The following is a 26,014-nucleotide window of genomic DNA, read 5'->3' as shown; positions in this document are numbered from 1 at the left end:
TGAGAAATGACATTTGCTGTCTATATTTTGCACTGTTCAGGAAGAAATGCATTTGTTTCTATTTCTCTGGGGGTGGTATTGCATGCAGAGTTTTGCATCTTAGGGTTTTGTTTGTATATATTAGTACTTTAATTTGTGGTCCCCTATTTGCATAGGGGTTATCTGTGTTCTGCATGTGTGACCAAGGCCAGGTGTTCTGGTAGAAATGAATATTGAGAAACATACAGTTTAATTTTGTGGTTAACCATTTATGTACGGTGCTCCCCCGAGATTCACGGGGGTTCCTCGAAAAACCGTGAATACGGTTTTTCATGGGCGAGCCTGAAGAGGGCAGTGGGAGAGGGCAGCAGGAGAGCAGCCGGAGCGCCGCGAGTGCAGGAAATCACTCCCGGTACGCTCCGACCGCCTCTTCCTGCACGAAGTCGGGGCCTTATCCAATCAGGAGCTGCGTGTCAAAGCAGCTCCTGATAGGATAAGGCCCGACAGTGCAGGAAGAGGCGGTCGGAGCGTACCACGAGTGATTTCCTGCACGTGCGGCGCTCCGGCTGCTCTCTCCTGCTGCCCTCTTCTTGTCGGCAGTTTGCGGTCCGAAAATACCACGAATGACCGGGACCGCGAACAACCAGGAGAACACTGTATTGTTAATAAGATTATATTGTATGTGTATATAAATGAATGGACAAAAAATGGACAAAAATGAATGGAAAAATGAATGGACAAAAATGAATGGAAAAAATGGTATTACAAGTAGTACTATATGATGACCTCATGGCCACTCAAGCAGCCAAACTAGACAACCAAATCGCCAATCTACTGACGGTATCCCTCAAGTACAAGACTTTTAGAAAAGAAATAAAGACCATACTCTTCAAGAAAGCCCTGAAAAAAAAATATAATACCTTAAGTCTCAAACTCCACCTCTCACTAAAGCCAACTACCCCAAACAAATAACCTTACCTATTTCTCACTCTTTTTGAAAATGACCAATTTTTTTTTTTTTTTTTTTTGCAAGTTCTTGTTGTAAATACATCTTGGATAATTCTTTTGTAATCCGCCTTGAACTGCAAGGTAATGGCGGAATAGAAATCCCTAATGGAATGTAATGTACTATTATGGGGGCGGGGTCTGGGGCGGAGCTTGCGGCCTCATCCCCACAAAAAAGCGTTCCGCTGCTGACGCTCTACCCTAAACCCTGGGTTCTTAAGCAGCAGAAGCGCGCGCTGAGGACTACGTTGTGCGTTTGTGTGCATTTTCTGCTCTCCTGTGTGCATTTTTCTCCAGTTTTCTCTTAAAATTGTAACGATCTTACTGAGATCTTGGCACTGCATGCTTCCTTCAACAGTTGCTCTCCCCCCCCCACCCCCTTAAAATGCACAGACAGTGATGCCATTGATTTGAACGTAAACTCCGGTCCCGGCAGGTCTCCCTGGAAGGAGCGAGTCTTGACTCTTGCAGCAGGGGGCATCGCACCCCGTCCGTCCTTCGATGCTTTGATTGAACGGAGGCGGATCGCTCGCCAGCTTCCTGCCCAGAGCAAGCGCCCGTTTACTCCTCCTCTCCCGTGCGATCGGGGGGCAAGGAGAGAGGAGAGATCGGGGCTGCGAGGAGCATCCGCCACTTCGCTCTCTCTCAGCCCCCCCGTTTGAGATCAGCGGCAGGCGGGGTGCAAACGTAGATACAGGGCCAGGCGATCGCACCCCCCCCCCCAACCCTCGAGGATTTGGGAAGCCGGAGCCTGAGCGACCAAGCGGGGCGAGGAGGAGGAGAGGCGGTCCAGTCCCGGTTCCATCCCCGGTGCCATGGAGCTGTTGCCGGGCTCCCTGTTGCTGCTGCTGGTGGCCACTCACGCTGCCCTGGTGAGTACCTCTGCTTCTCCCATCCCCCCCCCTTTCCAAATCTAAATATAGCACAAATATCCAAACTGCCCCCCCCTCATCCTTCGGTTCCTAACGATCTGGATTGATGGACCGGAGTTCACGATAGCCCTTCTTGATTTGACATGGAGAGGGGTGTTTTATTTTTCACAGGGGTGATCTTGGGGGGGGGGGGGGGATCTTTGAGCGGTTCAGACACCCTGCCGGTGTCTCTGTGGATGGGGGCCAGCGGTGAGATGTGGGTGCGAATTCACCGCCTTTTGCTCATTCCATAGGGGGGAGGGTCGAGATGGTTGATGTTGCAGTGCCTGGAACAAGTGGTTTTTGCTGGAGGAAACATTTTTGGCTTGATTTTTAAGGTTGGGGGTTTGAGGTTTTTTTTTAAAATTTTTTTTAATTAAATGAGGGACTCAGGTGCTTGCAATTTAGAGGTAGAATTGGTCTACTCAGTTGATAAATGTCCTCGAGAACGATTTGATATAGAGAACTTGATGCCATTGATAGTGGGGTCGTGATATAACGGGGAGGACAATGTTTTATTGCAGTGGTTCCCAAACCTGTCCTGGGGGACCCCCAGCCAGTCAGGTTTTCAAGATATCCCTAATGAATATGCATGAGAGAGATTTGCATATAATGGAAGTGACAGGTATGCAAATCTCTCTCATGCATATTCATTAGGGATATCTTGAAAACCTGACTGGCTGGGGGTCCCCCAGGACAGGTTTGGGAACCACTGTTTTATTGCATTATGATCTAACACTTCTTTCAGGCGGTTGTGGGTGGAAGGAAAAAACTCTGATGCTTACCGGTTTAAAATGGGACAAAGTGTGGTACTGACCAGAAGGTACAAGGAAACTCCCACGGGGCTCTGTCTTTCAGAGCCCTATAGACCAGTGGCTCCCAACCCTGTCCTGGAGGACCACCAGGCCAATCGGGTTTTCAGGATAGCCCTAAAGAATATGCATGGAGCAGATTTGCATGCCTCTCACTTCCATTGTATGCAAATCTCTCTCATGCATATTCATTAAGGCTAGCCTGAAAACCCGCTTGGTCTGGTGGTCCTCCAGGACAAGGTTGGGAACCAGTGCTATAGACCACTGGTTCCCAAACCTGTCCTGGGGGACCCCCAGCCAGTCAGGTTTTCAAGATATCCCTAATGAATATGCATGAGAGAGATTTGCATACCTGTCACTTCCATTATATGCAAATCTCTCTCATGCATATTCATTAGGGCTAGCCTGAAAATCCGATTGGCCTGGTGGTCCTCCAGGACAAGGTTGGGAACCAGTGCTATAGACCAGTGGTTCCCAACCCTGTCCTGGAGGACCACCAGGCCAATCGGGTTTTCAGGCTAGCCCTAATGAATATGCATGGAGCAGATTTGCATGCCTCTCACTTCCATTATATGCAAATCTCTCTCATGCATATTCATTAGGGCTAGCCTGAAAATCCGATTGGCCTGGTGGTCCTCCAGGACAAGGTTGGGAACCAGTGCTATAGACCAGTGGTTCCCAACCCTGTCCTGGAGGACCACCAGGCCAATCGGGTTTTCAGGCTAGCCCTAATGAATATGCATGGAGCAGATTTGCATGCCTCTCACTTCCATTATATGCAAATCTCTCTCATGCATATTCATTAGGGCTAGCCTGAAAACCCGATTGGCCTAGTGGTCCTCCAGGACAGGGTTGGGAACCACTGCTATAGACCACTGGTTCGCAAACCTGTCCTGGGGGATCCCCAGCCAGTCAGGTTTTCAAGATATCCCTAATGAGTATGCATGAGAGAGATTTGCATACCTGTCGCTTCCATTATATGCAAATCTCTCACATGCATATTCATTAGGGATATCTTGAAAACCTGACTGGCTGGGGGTCCCCCAGGACAGGTTTGGGAACCGCTGCTATAGACGGTGAAGCTTGCCAGGTGACTTCCATCAACTCGGTCCTAGAGAACTACTACTGCTAATTATTTCTAGAGTACAAGCAGCATGTATACAGTCAAGGAGACAGTCCCTGTTGGAATGAGCTCATGATCTAATCAATCAAGACAGATAAACAAGGATGCCAGGGTAGGAGCTGCGGTTGGGGGAAGGTTAAATTGCTGGCTAGGGCAAGGGTGGGCAATTCCGATCCTCGAGAGCTGGAGCCAGGTCAGGTTTTCAGGATCTCCACAATGAATATGTATGAGATGGATTTGCATGCACTGCCTACTTGAGATGCAAATCTATCTCGTGCATATTTATTGTGGAGATCCTGAAAACCTGACCTGGCTCCGGCTCGCAAGGACCGGAATTGCCTACCCCTGGGTTAGGGTAATGGGCAGAGGGAGAGTGTATTGAAAGCAATCATGAAAAGGTGGGCTTCCAGTCTATTTTGGAACAAGGCCAGTCAGGTTTTCAGGATATCCACTATGAATATGCATGAAAGAAATTTGCATATAATGGGGCCAGTGTATGTTAACCTGACCTGGAAGTGCACTGGTTACAGTTCTGCTAGAGGTGGGATGTCCGCTTGTAACAAACACATTTGCATGACGTAAGAACTGTCACACTGGATCAGACCAAAAGTCCATTAAGCCCAGTATCCCGTTTCCAAGTACTTTGCAGGATTGCAGAAAGTAGCGTGGTTTTTTTTTGCTGTGGAGTGCCAGGGATGAGCAGTTTTTTCCCCCCCCCAGCTTCCCCCTAATAATGGTTTATGGACTTTTCCTCCAGGAACTTATCCAAACTATTTTTAAATCCAGCAATGCTAATGACTTTTACCACATCCTCTGGCAATGAATTCCAGAGCTTACGAATAACTATTCGCTGAGGGAAAAAATTTTCTCCTATTGGTTGGAAAAAAAGTTCTGTCCATTAAGGGAACAGCTGCAAGCTGCCCTTTGTCAATTAAGCTGTTTTGGGGGGGAGTTTTAATTTTTTAATTTCTTTTATGGCTGTAGTTATTGGAGCTGGTGGTAAGCAGAGATGCCAAGTTAACCAGTTCCCGATGGAGTTTTTGGGACAGTTTTGTATTTCTGACCATCCTATCCTGATGCATTATGGGACTTTTACTGATTTCAAAGGGCAGGATGAGGCACTACAATTCCCATACTGCTTTGGGATGTTTGTTCAAAACCAGGACTGGTCAAAAAGTCTTCTGCCAAAGCAGTTTACAATCAGGTACTCTTGAATATTTTCCCCATCTGTCCTGGCCAGGCTCACAATCTAACTGTAGTACCTGGGCAATGGAGGGTTAAGTGACTTGTCCAGAGTCACATGGAGCAGGCTGGGATTGAACTCATAACCTCATGGGGTGGAGGCAGCAGCTCTGATCACTAGGCCACTCCTACCCTGGCATTATCTTATGTTTCTACTGACAAGGGGACAAATTTTTCCCATTCCTGCGAGTTCTTTTCCTGTCCCTGCCCCATTCCTGCAAGCTCCGTCCTCATCTGCCCAAGCCTCAAACGCTTTAAAATCCTAAGTAGCAACATTCTAGAGCTCAGATTGTGATGTCATAATGCCTCATTCCACCAATGCCTAGGCTCCGTCCTCATCTGCCCAAGCCTCAAACGCTTTAAAATCCTAAGTAGCAACATTCTAGAGCTCAGATTGTGATGTCATAATGCCTCATTCCACCAATGCCCAAGCTCTGTCCTCATCTGCACAAGCCTCAAACACTTTAAAATCCTAAGTAGCAACATTCTAGAGCTCAGATGGTGATGTCATAATGCCTCATTCCACCAATGCCTAAGCTCCGTCCTCATCTGCACAAGCCTCAAACACTTTAAAATCCTAAGTAGCAACATTCTAGAGCTCAGATGGTGATGTCATAATGCCTCATTCCACCAATGCCTAAGCTCCGTCCTCATCTGCACAAGCCTCAAACACTTTAAAATCCTAAGTAGCAACATTCTAGAGCTCAGATTGTGATGTCATAATGCCTCATTCCACCAATGCCTAAGCTCCGTCCTCATCTGCACAAGTCTCAAACACTTTCAAATCCTACGCAGCAGCATTCTAGAGCTCAGATTGTGATGTCATAATGCCTCATTCCACCAATGCCCAAGCTCTGTCCTCATCTGCACAAGCCTCAAACACTTTAAAATCCTAAGTAGCAACATTCTAGAGCTCAGATTGTGATGTCATAATGCCTCATTCCACCAATGCCTAAGCTCCGTCCTCATCTGCACAAGTCTCAAACACTTTCAAATCCTACGCAGCAGCATTCTAGAGCTCAGATTGTGATGTCATAATGCCTCATTCCACCAATGCCTAAGCTCCGTCCTCATCTGCCCAAGCCTCAAACACTTTAAAATCCTAAGTAGCAACATTCTAGAGCTCAGATTGTGATGTCATAATGCCTCATTCCACCAATGCCCAAGCTCCGTCCTCATCTGCCCAAGCCTCAAACACTTTAAAATCCTAAGTAGCAACATTCTAGAGCTCGGATTGTGATGTCATAATGCCTCATTCCACCAATGCCTAAGCTCCGTCCTCATCTGCCCAAGCCTCAAACACTTTAAAATCCTAAGTAGCAACATTCTAGAGCTCAGATTGTGATGTCATAATGCCTCATTCCACCAATGCCCAAGCTCCGTCCTCATCTGCCCAAGCCTCAAACCCTTTAAAATCCTAAGTAGCAACATTCTAGAGCTCAGATGGTGATGTCATAATGCCTCATTCCACCAATGCCTAAGCTCCGTCCTCATCTGCACAAGCCTCAAACACTTTAAAATCCTAAGTAGCAACATTCTAGAGCTCAGATTGTGATGTCATAATGCCTCATTCCACCAATGCCTAAGCTCCGTCCTCATCTGCCCAAGTCTCAAACACTTTAAAATCCTACGCAGCAGCATTCTAGAGCTCAGATTGTGATGTCATAATGCCTCATTCCACCAATGCCTAAGCTCCGTCCTCATCTGCCCAAGCCTCAAACACTTTAAAATCCTAAGTAGCAACATTCTAGAGCTCGGATTGTGATGTCATAATGCCTCATTCCACCAATGCCTAAGCTCCGTCCTCATCTGCCCAAGTCTCAAACACTTTCAAATCCTACGCAGCAGCATTCTAGAGCTCAGATTGTGATGTCATAATGCCTCATTCCACCAATGCCTAAGCTCCGTCCTCATCTGCACAAGCCTCAAACACTTTAAAATCCTAAGCGTTCAAGGTTTGTACGGTTAAGCCTGAGCTTACAGGAATGAAGTAGGGACAGAGACAAAACTCATGGGGATTGGATGGGGACAAATTTGTTCCCGTGCCATTTTCTAATTTCTCATTTTTACGTGCCTATATAAAATCAGTAGGCCTGATATTCAGCTGGCGGCAAACCCTGAAATTCAGTGCCAGGTCATATCCGGGCTTCGGCATTGAATTTCTGATTTACGGAGTCGGCTAATGAATAGCTAGTTACGTCAATATTCGGCACTTAGCTGACTATGAGTTACCTCATAAGGGTAGGACTGACTTTTATGGGGTCCTGTGTTTTGCAGTTAACCCTTTCAGGACCAAGGGACATATTTGTCCCATAACTTTAAAATCCTATAAATTTTGATTGGGATAGTCTACAGTTCTAAATTTGATATGTACGGATTCCATATGATGCTGCCTTTATGAAAACAAACTGGTTCCGACATTCATTCATTAGCGTCGTTGCCAGATTGACGAGAAGATTCACTTGCCACACTGTCCATAAGCCAGAAGTGTGATTTTTTTTAAATAAAATAATGATATTTCACAAAAAAAAATCAATTTTTTGGCATCTGCAAGCCCTTTTTACCATAAAAATGTCGTCAAAACCACAAAAATTGGCCTACGATCCTTATGGTCCTGAAAGGGTTAACCTGGCTGGTTAAACGTGGAATATCGGCACTTAAACCCGCCAAGCGCTGACTCCACTTGCAGGATGTCCCCAGAATAGCTGGCTTTCAGTTTTACCGCTAACTGGTTATTTTATGCAGCTCTAACCTGTGAAGCAGAGTGTAGGTGTGGCCTAGTGGCTAGAACTGCTTCCTGGACACCCTGAGGTCGTGAGTTCAATCCCAGCCTGTGATACCAGAGTTGGGGCTAGGCTTAGATTCACTAAGCTCACCCATCGTGTACTGACCAGTTTGTGAGCGATTCACTAACCCTTCTGGCCGATTAACCTCCCACCCAATCCAATCTGCGCATGCAAATGAGGGGAAATGGCACGCCATAAGTAGGAAGCCCTCGATTTCACTAAGCGGAAGAAGGAACACCGATTGGGTTTGCCGATCTGAAACGAAGCGACTGCTTTAGGACCGGTCGCTCACGTCCTTGCCCGCTGTCCTGCTCTCTTTCGCCCCGAAATCCCAGTGTCAAAATAAAAACCATCAAAATAAAACATTTTTGGAATGTCTTAAAACAAATCTCCCTTGTGCAAAAAGAGCAGTGCGAGCCCTGCATCCTGAAAACCCCCAAAATCGACCCTAACCTGCCCGGCAATTTTAGATCTGTCTCCAATCTACCTTTCATCTCCAAGATCCTGAAAATAACGGTACTAAATCAACTACACTCCTTCATCGACAAAGAAAGAGCCCTATCCACTTTCCAATCAGGATTCAGGAAATTCCACAGTACCGAGACCGTTATTCTCAACATAATTGATGACTGCTGGAAACTCATGGATAAGGGGAATGATGTTCTACTAGTGCTGCTTGATCTCAGCGTGACGTTCAAACATTATTGACCATCCTCTCATTGCGCAGCTCTCTGAAATTGGAATCCGAGATGCCGCATTACGATGGTTCACCTCCTTCCTGAATAATAGATCCCAACGTGTACTGCTCAATGATGCGCTATCGAAACCGATCAAATACGGTGTTCCGTGAGGGACTTTTACTATCCCCCCTATTATTCAGTCTCTATATTAGACCTGATCTAGACATAGCCCGCAAATAGAGATTCACTCCTTTGCAGATGACATCCAACTATACCTACCGCTGGGAGAAAACCGTGATGCCCAGATCGAGAAACTTCTAAACTGCCTCTCGGAATCAAAATCTAGATGTCCGTCAACAAATCGCAACTAAATGCCTCAAAAACAGAACTCCTTTGGATCCGCAAAGAATACTGCAACTGTTCCCGTTCCTCGCTATGCTGGAACTTGACTACCATAACGGCAAAATACCAAGCGCGCAGCCTAGGAATACTCCTTGACTCCAACCTATCACTTTCTAACCATATCTCTCAGGTGGTATCTTCCTCATTTTACTACCTGTGACAATTCCGGAAAATAAGGAACTACTTTTCTAAATCTGACTTCATCCATGTACTCTATTCCTTAGTCCTCTCCTGCGTGGACTAATGCAATGGCCGATTCAACGGTTTCATGGCGAAGAACGTATGATGTTTCCAACATGTACAAAATGCGGCAGTCGGGCTACTAAAAACCTCCATGCCCGCAACCCTGTCTCCCAAGCTTTATCGTTGGATCACTGGCTAACCATAGCCAAACGTTGTATCTTCAAGGGCCTGATGCTAGCATTCAAATCCTTGCACGACATGACGCCAGGCTACATGACGGCCAAGCTTCCTCAGTACGTGACCAACGGGTCCCTCCACTCCCAGGATGAAACATGCCTCAAAATTTCCCTGCTCGTGTCCTTCAACTGCAAAGCGCCAAACGCTGTCCTTACTCCCACTTCATATCGAGCCACTGGCATCGACTGCCCCCCCGCGGATCAGATCCCTCGAAGGACTCCTCAACTTTAGAAAAGCGATAGAAACGCAGATCTTCACCTAACTCTCCCGCCACAACCGATGGATCAAAAGAAATGTATATTAGTGCTAGATCTTCAGTAGATGTCACGTTACGATAAAAACTTGTATTGAAACATCTTGAACGGTAACTATGGCAAATATACCTCCTCCTTTACAAAGCTGCGCTAGCATTTTTAGCGCCGGCTGCCGCGGTAACAGCTCTGACGCTCTTAGAATTCCTTGAGTGTCTGAGTTGATACTGTTGCGACTGACATTTGTAAAGGAAGGGGTTGACCTATAAACTGTATATTATGTATATTGGTATTAGATCCCTAGTATGCCAACCCCAAGCCCACGCTACAAACCACACCGGCCACATGGTGTGTGTCTGTTTGGTGGGGTATCATCTCAAAATGGCATTCACCCATGGGGTCTTTTGTATTGTGTATCTCTTGTTGCCATTCTCTGTTGTCGATGGCTCTGTTCTGGCTGTCTAGCCTGTGGATGTTTGTTCCTTTGCAATTGTTAATAAAGATATTGAAGAAAAAAAAAAAAAAAAAGATCCCTAGTATGTATCGAGTTAGAATAAAAACTTCTACTGTGCTAACTTGTAACCCGTTCTGAGCTCTTTGGGGAAAACGGTAGAGAAAATGAATTAAGTAAGTCAACAAATAACCCGTAATGCAGACGGAGGCTCTCCCGTTCTTTCTCCTGTTTGGAAAGCAATGTGTCCCGTGCTTAAGGCATCCTTGCTTAAATATCACTGCCAGCAGTCTGAAAACATAATCAGGCTTTCACTGTGTGTGCTCGGGGTGACCACGTCAAATGCGCGCCGCCTTGTGCCTTCCTGTTTGCGCTCTGAGGGGGGTTTGGGGGGAACCCCCCTGAACGCTATTGACGTTGTACCGCAGTGACCTTGGTGCGCCGGCAAATACGGCCTAACGTTTGTGCACAGAACATAAGTGCGCTGCCCTATGCCTTCCTGTTTGTGCTCTGAGAGGGGGGGGGGGCTTTGGGGGGAACCCCCTACTACACTTGCACTCTCGTTGAGGGGGGTGGGGGAACTCGTGCTCTCAGCACTCGCTCTGCCACCCTAAGCCTTCTGTTTGCACTCTGAGGGGGGGCTTGGGGGGGAACTCCCTGCTACACCTACGCTCTTGTTGAGGGGGGGGTGGGGGAACCCCTCACTAAACTTACAACTCGTGCTCTCAGCACTCGCTCTGCCACCATAAGCCTTCCCATTTGTGCTCTGAGGGAGTGTGCAATGCTTTGCCGACGCGCTCTGAAGGGGGTTGACACGCTCTGAGGGGGGTGGCGCTCTTCAGGGGGGTGTCCAATGCCGACACACTCTCAGTTTGAAGATTTCCGCAACCCTCCCCACTACACTTACAGTTGTGCCCCGAAAATCTTGCTCCCTTCATGCATACACACGTCGGTGCATGCATTTGATGGAGCGGAATTGTCGGGGCGCAATTTCCTGCACGCTATTGACGGTGTACCGTGCTCGCGCACACGCACGTCCACACACCTTTACTGAAACAGAGCCAGAAAAATAATATCGTTGCAAAAACTAAACTTTGCGGGATGCCTCGGTGCTCATGTCTCTGAAAAAGAGGCAGGCTCGCCCTTTCTCTAATGAACACAGAGGCAGCATTGATATCGGCCGCCTCATAAGCGACGTGATTTATATTGACGCAGCGACTATAAATATTGTGAAAAAAACCTCTTGACTGTGGAAATCCTTTCCCTGCTGGTTTCTAGGAGATATCAATTAATACTGTGGTGCCAAGAAGATCTCTCGGAGTTTGTGGTGTTTTTTTTTTTTTTCTGTTCTAAACTAACTGGGAGGTTTTCTTATTTTCCGGGCCGTGAATTGATTTTCCTTTCCTGTGGAAAGATAAAACTAGGATGGATGAGCAGAGCTGCATCTGTACATCTGATGCATTTAAAAGAATGCTTGATACTTCACTTTTATATTGCGCTTCTCCCAGTCGCATCTTTGCTCTTTTATGGCGTTATATGTAAGCTGCTGGCTTAAACTTTATTTACAAACCCCCACTATTCCCTCCTTTTACTAACTGCGAAAGTGGTTATTAGCTCTGGGAGCCGCGCTGAAAGGTCTGCGTTGCTCCCGACGCTCCTAGAGTTCCTAGGAGCGTCGAGAGCAGCACGGAGCATTCAGCGCAGCTCCCTGCACTAATAACCGCTAACACGGTGTAGTTAAAGGGGGAGGGGGCTGTGTGCATGGTCACCAGTTTGAGTTCACTTTCTTTGAAAGCTGTGATGGGTTTAAGTCGATCTCTTTGCCATCTTGCCGGTTTCGTCTTGCATTGTTTCGGTACACCGTCAACAGCGCGGAGGACAACGGCGCACTGACAATCCCGCGCCGACATTTGAGCATGGGAGAAATGCACGCCGCCGCTTTGAAGCCTTGAGGGGGGATTTGGGGGGGAACCCCCCGACTACAGTTAGAAGTGTGTAGAGGGGGGAATCCCCCCCCAGTACAGTGAATAATCCCTTTTGTGGTCTTCGGGAGTTTTCAGTGTAGTGGGGAGGTGGAGGGCGGGGGCGGGGGCGGGTTTCCCTCCCCCCCACCCCATCCCATCCAACGAGAGCACGAGGACTTCTAAGTGTGTGTATGGGGTTCCCCCCCCCCCCACACACCCTTAGAGTGCAAAAGGGAAGGCCTCAAAGTAGGGAAAGTGGCAGTGCACATTTGTCCAGTGCTCAAATGTCGGCGCGCAATTATCCTCCGCAGTTTTGACACGTCGCCACTGTTTAATATTTACATTGTGCTTCCATCGCCATAGTATATTGCCCTTTGGTTTTATTATGTTATATGTTCTAAATGCAATAAGAACATAAGCAATGCCTCTGCTGGGTCAGACCTGAGGTCCATCGTGCCCAGCAGTCCGCTCACGCGGCGGCCCAACAGGTCCAGGACCTGTGCAGTAATCCTCTATCTATACCCCTCTATCCCCTTTTCCAGCAGGAAATTGTCCAATCCTTTCTTAAACCCCAGTACCGTACTCTGCCCTATTACGCTCTCTGGAAGCGCATTCCAGGTGTCCATCACACGTTGGGTAAAGAACTTCCTAGCATTCATTTTGAATCTGTCCCCTTTCAACTTCTCCGAATGCCTTCTTGTTCTTTTATTTTTCGAAAGTTTGAAGAATCTGTCCCTCTCTACTCTCTCTATGCCCTTCATGATCTTGTATGTCTCTATCATATCCCTTCTAAGTCTCCTCTTCTCCAGGGAAAAGAGTCCCAGTTTTTCCAATCTTTCTCTATCTCTCTCTATTTCTGTCTCTCTCCCTTTCTCTCTGTCTCCCTTTCTCTCTCTCGTTCTGTCCCTCTCCACTCTCTCTATGCCCTTCATGACCTTGTAAGTCTCTATCATATCCCCTCTAAGCCTCCTCTTCTCCAGGGAAAAGAGATCCAGTTTCTCCAATCTCTCAGCGTATGAAAGGTTTTCCAAACCTTTTATCAGACGTGTCGCTCTCCTCTGAACCCTCTCGAGTATCGCCATATCCTTCTTAAGGTACAGCGACCAAAATTGGACGCAGTACTCCAGATGCGGACGCACCATCGCCCGATAAAACGGCAGGATAACTTCTTTCATTCTGGTTGTAATACCCTTCTTGATTATACCTAACATTTCTATTCGTGCTCTTGGCGGCCGCTGTGCACTGTGCCGTCGGCTTCATTGTCATGTCCACCATTACCTCCAAGTCCCTTTCTTGGGTACTCTCATTCAATAACATCCCTCCCATCGTATAGCTGTACCTCGGGTTTCTGTTTCCCACATGTAATACTTTACATTTCTCAACGTTGAACTTCATCTGCCATCTCATCGCCCATTCCCCTAGTTTGTTCAAGTCCCTTTGTAATTCTTCGCAGTCCTCTTTAGTCCCAGCTCCACTAAATAGTTTGGTGTCATCTGCAAATTTTTTTATCTCGCACTTCGTCCCTGTTTCTAGATCATTTATAAATATATTAAATAGCAGCGGTCCGAGCCCCGCAGAACACTGGGTTCTTAATGCTTTATGCCCGTTTTAATTGTATTATATACATGTTTCATCCGTTTATGCTTATTTGTTAATTTAATTATATATTCAAGTCCTTATTTTTGGTTTCATTATCATTTCATGATTTGCATTTTGCTTTTAACAATTCATATCGATGTATATATATTTCTCTCTCCTACGACATTTTAGTTCATTTTATGGCCGAAACTTGGATCCTAGTCGGGACTTTCCTGGGAGTCCTACATTAGGATCACATATAATCTTTTTGATCAAGGACTTATGTTGGACATTTGTTGTGAATCTTAATAAATGTAAATAGACATCTCTCTTGCCTCTCCTGTGTTGCTCCGTTATATTTCGAGGCCTTTTTTTTTTTGGTTTTGTTCAGCATTTAAAAGAATGCATGCTGCATTTGCACCCATGTCTTACTGCTCCTACTATTTATCATTTCGATAGCGTTGAAAGGCGTACACAATGCTGTATATTTAACATTCAATAGACGGTCCCTGCTCAGAAGAGCTTACAGTTGAATTTGGACAGACAGGACATCTCAGGGTTGGGGAGTTTCTGGCAGAAAGAATGATAATGATGACGGTATCTGACGGCGAGTGAGAGTTAGGAGTTGAAAGCTGCTTAAAAAAGGGGGGCTTTTGGCTTGGATTTGAAGACCGCTAGGGACGGAGCGTGACGCCTTGACTCGGGCAGCCTCTTCCAAGCATACGGCGTGGGCAAGAAAGAAAGGATGGAGTCTTGAGTTGGTGGTGGAGGCAGTGAGTGGTGCCCCCCCTCTCCGCCCCCTCTGCCACGTGCACTCCCCTTTCCCTTCCCCATGCCACATCACGAACTCGCTGGCCGCATCGCGTCTGCTTTCCCTCTAACGCCCACTTTCTAGGTGCGGGGCCTGGAAGTGGCGTCTGAAAGAGGCGACGCTGATGCGGGAAGCAAGCTCGTAATGCTGTTCACGCAGGGAAAATGAAAGAGGTATGAGGGGAAGGCAAGGGGCGCGCCCGTCAAGGAGAGGAGCGGGTGTGCCGCGCCCTTAGGAAGACAGCGCCCGGGGCGGGCCGCCTCCCCCCGCACCCTTCTTACTACGCCACTGCCTGCATATAGCAGCCGGTACAACTCTGGCTGTCTTGTTGAGCAGATTGGATGGACCTTACAGATCTTTTATCTGCCATCATTTACAGTTACGATGTGCAGGGAGGCAGAACAAACCGGGACGTCCCAGATAAATTAGGATGCGTGCTACCATTTCCCAGATCTTATAATTGTCTCCCTAAAATCAGAGAGCAGTTTTTCCCCGACCCATTCTACCTTTTTCTTCCTATGCCACACAAACGCCCATAAATTTTATTGAAAATGTAGTGATTTACGGCTGTCTTATTTGTGTGCCTGTATATTATACGACTGTGGAGGGAGATGAGTAGTCATTCCGCTCCAGAGAGCAATAATTTCTTCTTTGCTTTTTAAATCCGAGTTAAGGTACAAATCTCTGGGAATTGTTGATTCTTTTCTTTATTTTTTTTTTTTTTTTGCTGGCAGTTCCATTTATGAAGAGTCGGTGAGACTTTAGCTGGTGCCAAGGCGGAGTCCACCTAGAACGGATTCTGTTCCACCCGCTTGAGCCTCTGACCAAGGAGGAAGTCAATTAAAGCTCTGTGCGCTCGGGTGAAGCCTGTTCCAGGATAGATTTGTCCTAGACTTCTCTCCCTCCCAAACGGTCAAATGCTGATACCCTTGTTAGCAAGCAAGCAACCTCCCCTTCCCCTTTGGCCAATACAGTGGACCAGGGGCTGTGGAAGTGTCAAGATATCGGTTGATCTGTATCTCTTCGGGTAAATACAGGCTCTGAGGAGAGAGTAATTAATTAAGAAACTGGTACTGTATGTTCTTTCTTCATAAAACATGTCTGTTCCTTACAGCAAACTGGTACAATTTACAAAACACCTACCGGGGTGATGCTCAGCACAAACCTCGTGCAAATGATATGCACGCTGTTTGTGTTACGCATCGGTGGGAAAAAGGGGAGGAACACACCTGGTGCCAGCACACAAGAACTAAGCTCTTGTGCACAGTAGTGCTGCTCAATTCACCGATTTACTTTAGTGAAATGATTCGGTTTCCCCCCCAAATTGGTCTCGCTAATTCAGTGCACCCCCTCCCTCCCCCCCGCCCAGTGAGACCTGACATACTTCTAGGGCCTCCCAAAGCAGTAGCAGCGGCAAGATAAGCAAAACATTTTATTAAATTTTAACTTGATATACAAGCAAGGTCTTGCAATACAAGTACATACAGTATTTTGTATTAAAGTTTTTGGGTTGTGGAATGAATCGTCTGAGTTTCCATTATTTCCTATGGGGAAATTCGCTTTGATATACGAGTGTTTGGGAACGAATTATGCTCACAAAGCAAGGTTTTCCTGTATTTATATACTACTTAAAGCCTAAGTGGTTTGCATTCGGATACTTAAACTTTTTTCCCTATCTGGCCTCACATTCTTATCTAATGTACCTGGGGGAATTAAGTGACTTGCGCAAGGTCACAAGGAGCAGTGGGGGATTTGAACCCACAACCTCAGGGTGTTGAGGCTGTAGCTTTAACCACTGCGCCAGACACTCCTCTTGTAAGCCAATGGTGTGTAAGTTATGCTGCGTGTGTATATTGGCACTAGAGGCTGATTTAATCCTGCCTGGGGAAAAGGGTGATCCATCATGAGGTCAGGGGACATCTACTAAGTTTTGGTATGCAAGAAAGAGTCTGGTGCCAGTACTGGAATGTGACATTTTTCTATTTATAAACGGCAGCAGTGCAGTTTTGGAAAACTTGCAGATTATCATTCTGTGAGAGAATTTCTAGGACATTCCCAGGCTCCTTAAAATTTGTCATGGACAATAACAGGAACGATCTATGTGAACTTGCAATATTGAACGGGACCTCTAATGATGTAAAGGCAGGGGGTGGTGAGCAAAATCAAGGCGAAGGATCACTAGAGTGGGCAGACTTGATGGGCTTTGGCCCTTTTCTGCCGTCATTTTTCTATGTTTCTATGACCTGCTGGGTTATTCTTGCTGGGGCGTTTGCCTGGACCAACGGACAAAGTGCCGGGTTTTGAAAAGCCGTCCGGACCCCCCGGACATGTCCTCAAAAGGAGGACGTTTCTGGGGAAATCCAAATGTCTGGCAACCCTAATTTAACTCCAAGTCCAGCTCTTGCTGCCTGGCCTAATCTGCAGCTCTGGGTGGTTCTGTATCTGGGCCATAGCTGGGGGCTGGAACGCATCTGTATATTTTAAGTCATTTCTGCGCATTTAAACGCCGTCGCAAGGAGGCTTTGAGCTAGTCGGGCCCTGCTGTTAGTGAACTGGCGTAAATCAATCCTCCAGAACAAAAGGCAGCCGGGGTACTCCAGACTATACCATTTCATTCACCTCCGTGCCTGAAATCACTGTTTTTTGTTTCTAATCAGGAAAGTTGTTGGAGGGGGGAGGAAGAAGCACCTTCCACCACTTCCATGTTGAATAGCGATTCACTCTGTGCGCTCCCTTTGTGCGGTTTTGACTCTATAATTAATACGACCGTGAGGTGTTGCAGCCTTTCTAGTAATCGGATTCTTTCAACGTTTGTTCACTTGGTTCTTTTTCACGTTTGTTGACTTTATTTATTTTGATTTCTTACCCCCCTCTTTTTTTTTTTTTTAAGAGATTCACCCAGGGTCGTATATTACAGGAACAGCTTTTCTTGACCTTCGTGTGATGGTGGTAAAACTGCTGGGGATGTTTCTGCACCATCTACTCACAGATCATATCCGTGACATTCCCAGGCAGTGGCAGAGTAAAGGGTGGTCCGCCCTGGGCACGGTCTTGCTTGGGGCACTGGCTCCTCCATCCCCTTCCCACTCCCCCCCCCCTGCCATGCACGTTTCCCTTCCCCCCCATACCTTTTTACCTTCAGTGCAAGGGGCCACTAACTCGCTGCCCCCGTCGGCTTTGGCGCTCTCTCCGATGTCACTTCCGGGACCAGCACCTCGGAAACCGCGCTGCACGCTGCTTATGGGATGGCGAAGTCCGTTATGCCTTGAAGAAGCGGTCTGGGCACCGTGAAACCTTGGCTTCTACAGACGGACTGAGAATGATTTTTTTTTTTTTTGCAGCAGGAGGTGGTTTGAATGTTTCGTGGTTTAATTTATATCTGGAGATTGTTGTAGACAATTTTTTTTTTTTTCATTTAGACTTGGCAATGGTCACTCTTGATGAAAGGTTTTTACGCCTTTCATACCAGGCAGTAATGCCACGTTTAATAATTCAGTCCTTTGGTTTCTCTAAGTAAATGAATCTAGGAGGCACAAGTCAGAGTCTGTCTTTTCTCCTCCATTTAAAGAGAGAAGCCACTTCGGAGGTGAGTTTGGTCCTTCTGTCTGGCTTGTGGTTCCCTAGGTTTGGCCACTTGTGGCTTAGTCTACTCTTATGTAGAGGAACTTATTTGTTCAAAATGATCTTTGACTGAGCTGAGGTCAAATTGCTTTATAATTCCATGTTTGAGTCAGGAGGTAGGGTTTTTTATTTTTTTTTTTACCCAGAAATGTGGTGTGTGTCCTTCCAGCAGGATGCTAGGGTGGTTGCAATAGGTGAGGAGTAGGTAGGGTTTCCATTTTTCGGGCCACAAAAATCCAGACACGTGGCCCCGCCCTGTTCTGCCTCTGACCCCCCCCCCCCCCCTGTTCCATTCTGCCCCCAGTTTTACTTTTGGCTCCCCCCTTGTTTCACCCCCCAGCCCCTCCCAGCTCAGCATCCAGCCCCGCTCCCACAAACCTCCTCTCTTCTTCCCCGAAAAGCTCTGGCCGCGTCTGGATGCCCTTCAGATGCGTCAGGAGCTCGGCGGGGCTTTCCAAAATCGGGACAAAGTGCCAGGTTTTGGAAAGTCCAAGAGGGCATGTCCTTGTTTTCCTGAACATCTGGTAACCCTAGGAGTAGGGCAGGTGTTGTCGGAGAGAGAGGAGATGGGGAGTTGGGAGGTTGAAAACTCTAGTCCGGGGTGTCCATCCTGCGGCCCCGTGAAATATTTTGTGCAGCCCCGGTCGAGGGCGATGCAGTGTTTTCCTCTGCTGCCCCCGAGTGTTTACCGTCTTGCCGGCTCCCTCCTCTGTCTTGCTGCAGCGTTTGCGCGGCCCCAGAAACATTTTTTTCAGCCAATGCGGCCCAGGGAAGCCAAAAGGTTGGACACCCCTGTCTAGTCCATGAGATGTCTTGCAGGTCAGACATGCGGATTCCTGAGTGTGAGATGAGGGTGAAAACTATGTGGGGGGGGGGGGGGCAATCAAAAGGTCAAAGGTCGTCAAAAGAAAGAAATGCAGCCCAGGTTGTCACCAATTAAATTTATTGAGATTAGGGTATAATCTCAATAAATTTGGACTGGTGACAACCTGGGCTGTTTTTTCTTTCTTTGATGAATTTATTTATTTCATTTTCTATACTTTTCTCCCAAGGGAGCTCAGATCGGTTTACATGAATTTATGTATGGTAGGTACTCAAGCATTTTTCCCTGTCCTGGTGGGCTCACACTATATCTAGTGTACCTGGGGCAATTAAGTGACTTGCTAAGGTCACAAGGAGCAGTGTGGATTTGAACTTGCAACCCCAGGGTGCTGAAACGGAAGCTTTAACCACTTCACCCTTTTGGTTGCTGTGTGGGTACTGCTAGGGTGGTCCAGGGGTTGAAGTGAGGCGAAGCCGGGAGTTACCTGGTTAGTGGCGATACTCAGTCCGAACTGCCTGGTTAAAGTTAGGACATCAAAAAGACCGTGCTATATTTATTTGGCTAGTTATTCAGGTACTGGCTTGACATCAGATCCCTGATAAGTGCCGGCTTCTGTGTTCCACCCAGATATTCAGTGCTGGAATCTGGGCGTGGTTCAGCATTGTATATCCAGACATAATAGCCTTGTGGGAGTCGGAGTATGAAAATGCTGACCATTGCAGGCTGACTATTGCCTTGTTTGCTGTTATAAGCACAGCCCAAACCTGGACTACACTTCATCGCATTTGGATGAGTGAGCAGGGTGTGGAGAGAGAATGCAAGTGCCAGCTGCTATGTGAAGCCTTCATAGGGCTTTGAAGCGTTTCTGTCATCCTCTTGTCCCTGAAGGACCAGGTGCTAGATTCTTAAAAATATGCGTTAAAAACCGACATGTTGTCGTCGCAGCCGTTATACTAGCGATTTTAAAAAAAGCAAGTCATTCTCCAAAAACATTCATGCAAATGAGGTTGGCAGAGAGTAGTGAATATTCACTAAATTTCCATGTGCCCATCGCTAGTGATAGCGATGGGCACATGTGCAGAATAAACGCAACCCCCCCAAACCCCCTCCCCCCAATAACAAATCGAACCGCTGAAGTCAAGCAACCCTCCACCCGACAGCAGAAGAGATTGCCACCAAGCAACACACCCCCATCATCCCATCGGCAGCGGGAGAGATGCCCACTCTCTCTTGCTGCCATGCAACCCCCCCATGCCTCTGACAACCCTGCCCTCTCCCCCTTACCTTACTTAGATAGCTGGCTGGAGGGATGCCTACTCCCTCCGGCCAGCAGGCCCGCCTCTTCAAAATGGCGGGGCTTCCCCTCCCCGGTACATCCTGAGATGTACTGGGGAGGGACCTGAAGCTCTGATTGGCCCAGGTTGTTTAAGGCCCCTCCTATGGGTGGGGCCTTAGGCGTCCAGGCCAATCAGAGCCTTAGACTCTTCCCCGGTGCATCTGATTGGCCCAGACGTATACACAAATAGGACAGGAGTGTCTTCAATAACTAAAACAGATCGAATAAATACTCATACATTGTGATTCACTATGAAAAATGTTTATATAATTTTTAAAAATATTTTATTCTCAATAGCAAATATACCTAGGAGTAATTCTTGATGCTCAGCTGTCATTTAAAAAGCTGCCATTGTGAGGAAAACTTATTTCAAGCTGCAGATATTGTGCAACTTGTGGGCTTACCTTTCTTGGGGTGATGATAAACACGTTCATTTAATTGGTTGCGATGCCGAGTCTCGATTATTGTAATCTTGTCTTGCTTGGCGTGCCCTCTACTATACTGCATGCGTTACAGGCAGCTCAAAATTTCATCATAAGCTGAACATGTATCTGCTTTTTACATCAAGTTATATTGGGTCCGATATAAGCTATTGTTGGTAGTTTACCAAAGTCTGCATGGGATGGCCCTGAAATACCTATCGGATTGTCTGGAGTATTATATTGCACTTCCCAAGTTGCGTTCCTCTGAACATTGGGATCTGTGGATCCCAACAAGGAAGGAGTTGAGACTTCAGATATCAAGGGCGGGGGGGGGAGGGGTTTCTCCTGGATTGGTCCAGAGGAATGGAACAGGCTTCCGCAATCTATGCAACAGCAAGAGAATATGGCGACATTTAAAAGATGGCTGAAACGCCATCTTTTTCCCGTAAAATGAAATATGGCTGAAGAACAGCTATCTGTGTTGTGGTTGTGGGGAGGATGTGGACGATGATCGCTGTTAACTGTTTTATGTTTTTAGTATATTTTTGTATGGTTTGTAATGGTATTTATTGTGTCTGTTCATTTGTACTTCGTTTTGTATAAGCCAAATAGAATAATAAACACAATGCAATATTTTTCTATCATGGGCATAAAAAAAACTTTCTTTAAATGTTTATTGCAAACTTTACAAACTTTTTATAAAGAAAGCAGCATAGAAACATAGAAACATAGAAATAGACGGCAGATAAGGGCCAAGGCCCATCCAGTCTGCCCACCCTAATGTCCCTCCCCTACCTTCGCCCTGTGAATAGATCCCATGTGACGATCCCATTTGGCCTTAAAATCAGGCACGCTGCTGGCCTCGATCACATGCAGTGGAAGACTATTCCAGCGATCAACCACCCTTTCTGTGAAAAAGAATTTCCTGGTGTCAGCTCGTAGTTTCCCTCCCCTAATTTTCCACGGATGCCCTCTTGTTGTCGTGGGACCCTTGAAAAGGAAGATATCTTCCTCCGTCTCTATGCGGCCCGAGAGATACTTGAACGTCTCGATCATGTCCCCCCCCTCTCTCTGCGCTCCTCGAGCGAGTATAGCTGCAATTTGTTTAACCGTTCCTCGTACGGGAGATCCTTGAGTCCCGAGACCATCCGAGTGGCCATTCTCTGAACCGACTCCAGTCTCAGCACATCCTTGCGATAATGCGGTCTCCAGAATTGCACACAGTATTCCAGGTGGGGCCTCACCATGGATCTATACAATGGCATAATGGCTTTCGGCTGACGAAGCCTCTGCGTATGCAACCTATGACTTGTCTTGCTTTGGATGAAGCTTGCTCCACTTGATTGGCAGCCTTCATGTCCTCACTGACGATCACCCCTAGGTCACGTTCTGCTTCAGTTCTTGTAAGCTTAAAGAATTTTGTGCATTTAGCCAGTGGTGTAGCGAGGCTGAGAGGTTCCCCCAAACCCCTTTAATGTTCCCACATGAGCAGCAACTCCAACCGGCTGCTCGTCCCAGCGTTGGCCCTTCCTCTGATGTCATTTCCTAGGCACGGGTCCAGGAAGTGACATCGGAGAAAGAGTCTATGCTGGTGCAAACTGCAGGTTGGGTTTGCTGTCCTTTGTGTGCTCATAATCGAAGGCTTGGCTTATTTTTAAAATGTACCTGGGGCAGAGGAGGATTAGGTAACTTGCCCAGGGTCACAAAGAGCTGGGGTGGGAATTGAACCCTGTCCCTCAGGCCACTGCACAAACCATTGGGTTACTCATATTAGTCAGGCCATGGCTCCAGAGGCCTACCCTCTTCCTCTGCCTTTGTACAAATAAAGATCGGCCCCCCTTGGATTGTGTGCAAAAGGTACCAGCACAGTAGGGGTTAAATGTGGAAATATTGTGATTTTACACATTAATTTGTCAAAAGCGCCAACTCTGTAGCATCCAATTAACACCAGCTCGCAAGTAGCTGCCCGCCATCGCCTCCAAGTAGTGTCATCTGAAATGCTGATTGCTCAGATTTATCCTGCAAACAGTAGCAGCTCTGCAGAGTGAAAACCGGAATAAATGACTCTGAAAATACCCCGTTGGATTCTCTGTCCCAAGAATCTCCTGGGAGCCTGGAAAACACATTTCTAAGTGAAAGGTTCTTCAGACTGAGACGGGTACCATAGATAAAAGACCTGCATGGCCCATCCAGTTTGCCCATAAAGTTGGCCAGAGTTGATTCTAGCACTCTTATGATTAAATACTGTTTTACTTTCTCTATCTCTTCTCTACCAGTGTTAGGGAACAAACCATAGAAGTCTGTCCGACACTGGTCCTACTTCCCAACTTAGGGTTAACAGATTTTCCATCTGGAAAATCCAGACCCGTAGTCCCGCCTCCGGTCCTGCCCAGTCCCGCCCATCCCCGCCCTGGTTCTGCCCCAGCTCCGCCTCCAATCCTGCCCTCCCCTGCTGCCTGCTCTCGTCGGGCAGGACATCCGTGCATGCATGGATGCTCTCTCCTGCATGAAGGAAAGCTTTTCAAAAACCGGACAAAGTGCTGGGTTTTGGAAAAGCTGTCCGGACCCCCGGACATGTCCTCAAATGGAGCACATGTCCAGGGAAATCCGGATGTTTGCTTACCCTATCCCAACTACAGGAGTTGCATCAAAGCCCATGCCAGCCTTGATCCTGATCTGTTTTTTTTTTTTTTTTTGCCTATTATGGGTCTCAGATCATATAAGTCTGCCTGGTATTGGTCTTACTTGCCAACCTCTGAAACTGCCGTCAAAGCTCACTCCAGTTATGAGGTCATTTAAGTTTTGCTTTAATTGGCTCCCATCCTTTTTCTATATTGTGTCCCTCTATGTTTATCCCATGTATTCTTGAGCTCCTTCACTGTTTTCGTCATCACGGCCTTCATGAGAGGGCGTTCCAAGCATCAACCACCCTTTCTGTGAAAAAGTATTTCCTGACATTGCTTCTAAGTCTCCCACCTTACAACTTCAACTCATGACCTCTAAATCTACCACTTCTCCATCTCTGAAGAAGATTAGTTTGCATATTAATAGCTTTGAGGTATTTAAACATCTGTATCATATCCCCCCCTTTCCTCTTTTCCTCTAGGGCAGGGATCTCAAAGTCCCTCCTTGAGGGCCGCAATCCAGTCGGGTTTTCAGGATTTCCCCAATTAATATGCATGAGATCTATGTGCATGCACTGCTTTCAATGCATATTCATTGGGGAAATCCTGAAAACCCGATTGGATTGCAGCCCTCAAGGAGGGACTTTGAGATCCCTGCTCTAGGGTATACATATTGAGGGTGATCTGGAAAGGAGCACACCAAGACATCTAAAAGAACAGGAAGTGCTTCTATTGATAGGAAGTGGCTCATGTGGTCTTTGGAAGGGTGTTTACATATATGTACATATTTTGTTTCTGGTGAGGATTTTGTAGTGACTTTTTAAGAATATTCTTACATAGATGGTTGTGTTGTAAGATGGACATAGGACTGAGAACTCTCTCTTCAGGGTAAACTATAACCACTGCTTGCAAGAATGGGAAAGGTAGGCAAGAGATGCCAGACCACAGGGGTGGGGAGAGGAGGGGGAGTGGAAAGAGAAGGCAAGAGATGTCAGACCACTGGATGGGGAAGGAGGGGAGAACAGAGAGATGTCTGACCAGGGAAAGGAAGGAGGAGGGAGGAATTCCAGAATAAGGAGGGGAAGGGAAAGACAGAGAGATGTCAAACCACAAAGGAGGGGAGAGAGATGCCAGACTGTGCGAAGGAGGGGATAAAGATCCCAGACCATAGGAGGGGGGAAAAGGGGAAGACAGATGCTATGGAAAAAATGTATCACTAGTATTAAGCTAGGATTCTTCTGGTATTAGTAAGATCATTAACTACATGTACACTTCTCCCTCCGGATTTGCGGGGAATAGGGGCAGAGTCGGACCGCGAATGGTGAAATGCCGCAAATATCTTCTGGTCCGGCTCTGACCCACCCCCGCCTCCCTCCTGCCTTACCCCCGGCATCCCGGCCTTACCTGGTGGTCTAGCGGGCTTTCAGGGCAGGAGCAATCTTCCTACGCTCCTGCCCCGTGCAGGTCGCCAATAGGAAATAGCTGCCGTGAGTTCCTGTAGATTTGAGGAGGAAGCAGAAAAATGGAAGAAAGTTGAATGTTAAAAATTGGATGGATGTAGACTAAGTCAAAACATGCGCAGGGAAAAGGTATAAATATACCATTAATATCAAAGTAGGGAATGAAAAATATTTGTTTGTAGTCAAAGAACACTACCCTAGTTGTACATTGATAGTTATTCAGCAATGCTATACATATATGAAGATTAGCTCAGAGACATGGAGGGGTACCACGGAAGGGAAACCCCCCTAAACCACCTCACCACCTAATCATTGCCAAATCTTCTGTACTTTTAAGCATAAATTGGTGCCAAATGAATACTGAATTCAAAAACTCTTCACTTGTTTGAAATACTTAAGAAAAAAACTTGGCTAAAGCTTGGTTTCGACGTGAACCCGTTTCGTGCTACCGCTTCAGGAAACCCAACGGCTTAGAAATCGGCCGCACTGGAAAGAACGATCAGGCGGCAGGAGGTGATTTGAATCTTTACTCAAAGCAGCTCAAATACTTAAAGGACGCTCCCACCTACTGCATTCTTTCCAGTGCGGCCGATTTCTAAGCCGTTGGGGTTTCCTGAAGCGGTAGCACTAAACGGGTTCACGTCGAAACCAAGAAACCAAGCTTTAGCCAAGTTTTTTTCTTAAGTATTTCAAACAAGTGAAGAGTTTTTGAATTCGGTATTCATTTGGCACCAATTTATGCTTAAAAGTATGGAAGATTTAGCAGTGATTGGTGGGGGGTGGTTTCCCTTCCGTGGTACCCCTCCATGTCTCTGAGCTAATCTTCACATATGTACAGCATTGCTGAATAACTATCAATGTACAACGAGGGCAGTGTTCTTTGACTCCAAAAAGATGGATGTAGGGCAGAAAGTGAAGGAGAGAAAAACAGCAAATGGATAACTGTGTTTCCAGGGCCTTCATAGGAGGCTTCTGTTTGCGGCGCGTGCGGCACATGCGACCATTTCAGCGGGTTGGAAGCTGGCCTCAATGAAAAAGAATAAACAATGCTGGCCTACACGAAACCCCCCCCCCCCCCCGCGGCAACGGGAAGAGGAGGAGAGGGCCCGATGATAGGGAGAGACCGCTGGAATTTGGAACAAATGGTGCTGCTGGACAGGGGGGAAGGTAAAAGGAAGGGATAATGGCTTCTGTTGGACAGGGGGGAGGTAAAAGTTAGGGAGAAGCGCTACTGCTCGACAGGGGGAGAAGGGAAGGAAAATGTCTTATACAGTTAAGTGCTGACTCTGTCCCCAGAGCACCCACAAAATCAC

At 46.9% G+C, this 26,014-nt stretch overlaps 1 protein-coding gene across 2 annotated transcripts in view; it reads left to right on the top strand.

Annotated features, from left to right (window-relative positions):
- Positions 1-1,196: 1,196 nt before the first annotated feature.
- Positions 1,197-26,014, top strand: part of SDC3 (syndecan 3) — a 270,256-nt gene continuing 245,438 nt past the window's right edge. For both annotated transcript variants that reach the window (XM_033956532.1, XM_033956531.1), the window contains exon 1: positions 1,197-1,856. In XM_033956532.1, the coding sequence (XP_033812423.1) occupies positions 1,800-1,856 (57 nt within the window). In that variant the 5' untranslated portion in view covers positions 1,197-1,799. The remainder of the gene's footprint in view (positions 1,857-26,014) is intronic.

This window comes from Geotrypetes seraphini, chromosome 8, assembly GCF_902459505.1.
Source record: "Geotrypetes seraphini chromosome 8, aGeoSer1.1, whole genome shotgun sequence".
Taxonomy (NCBI): Eukaryota; Metazoa; Chordata; class Amphibia; order Gymnophiona; family Dermophiidae; genus Geotrypetes; species Geotrypetes seraphini.
Note: the sequence above shows the minus strand (reverse complement) of the source record. Positions and strands in the feature narration are given on the sequence as shown.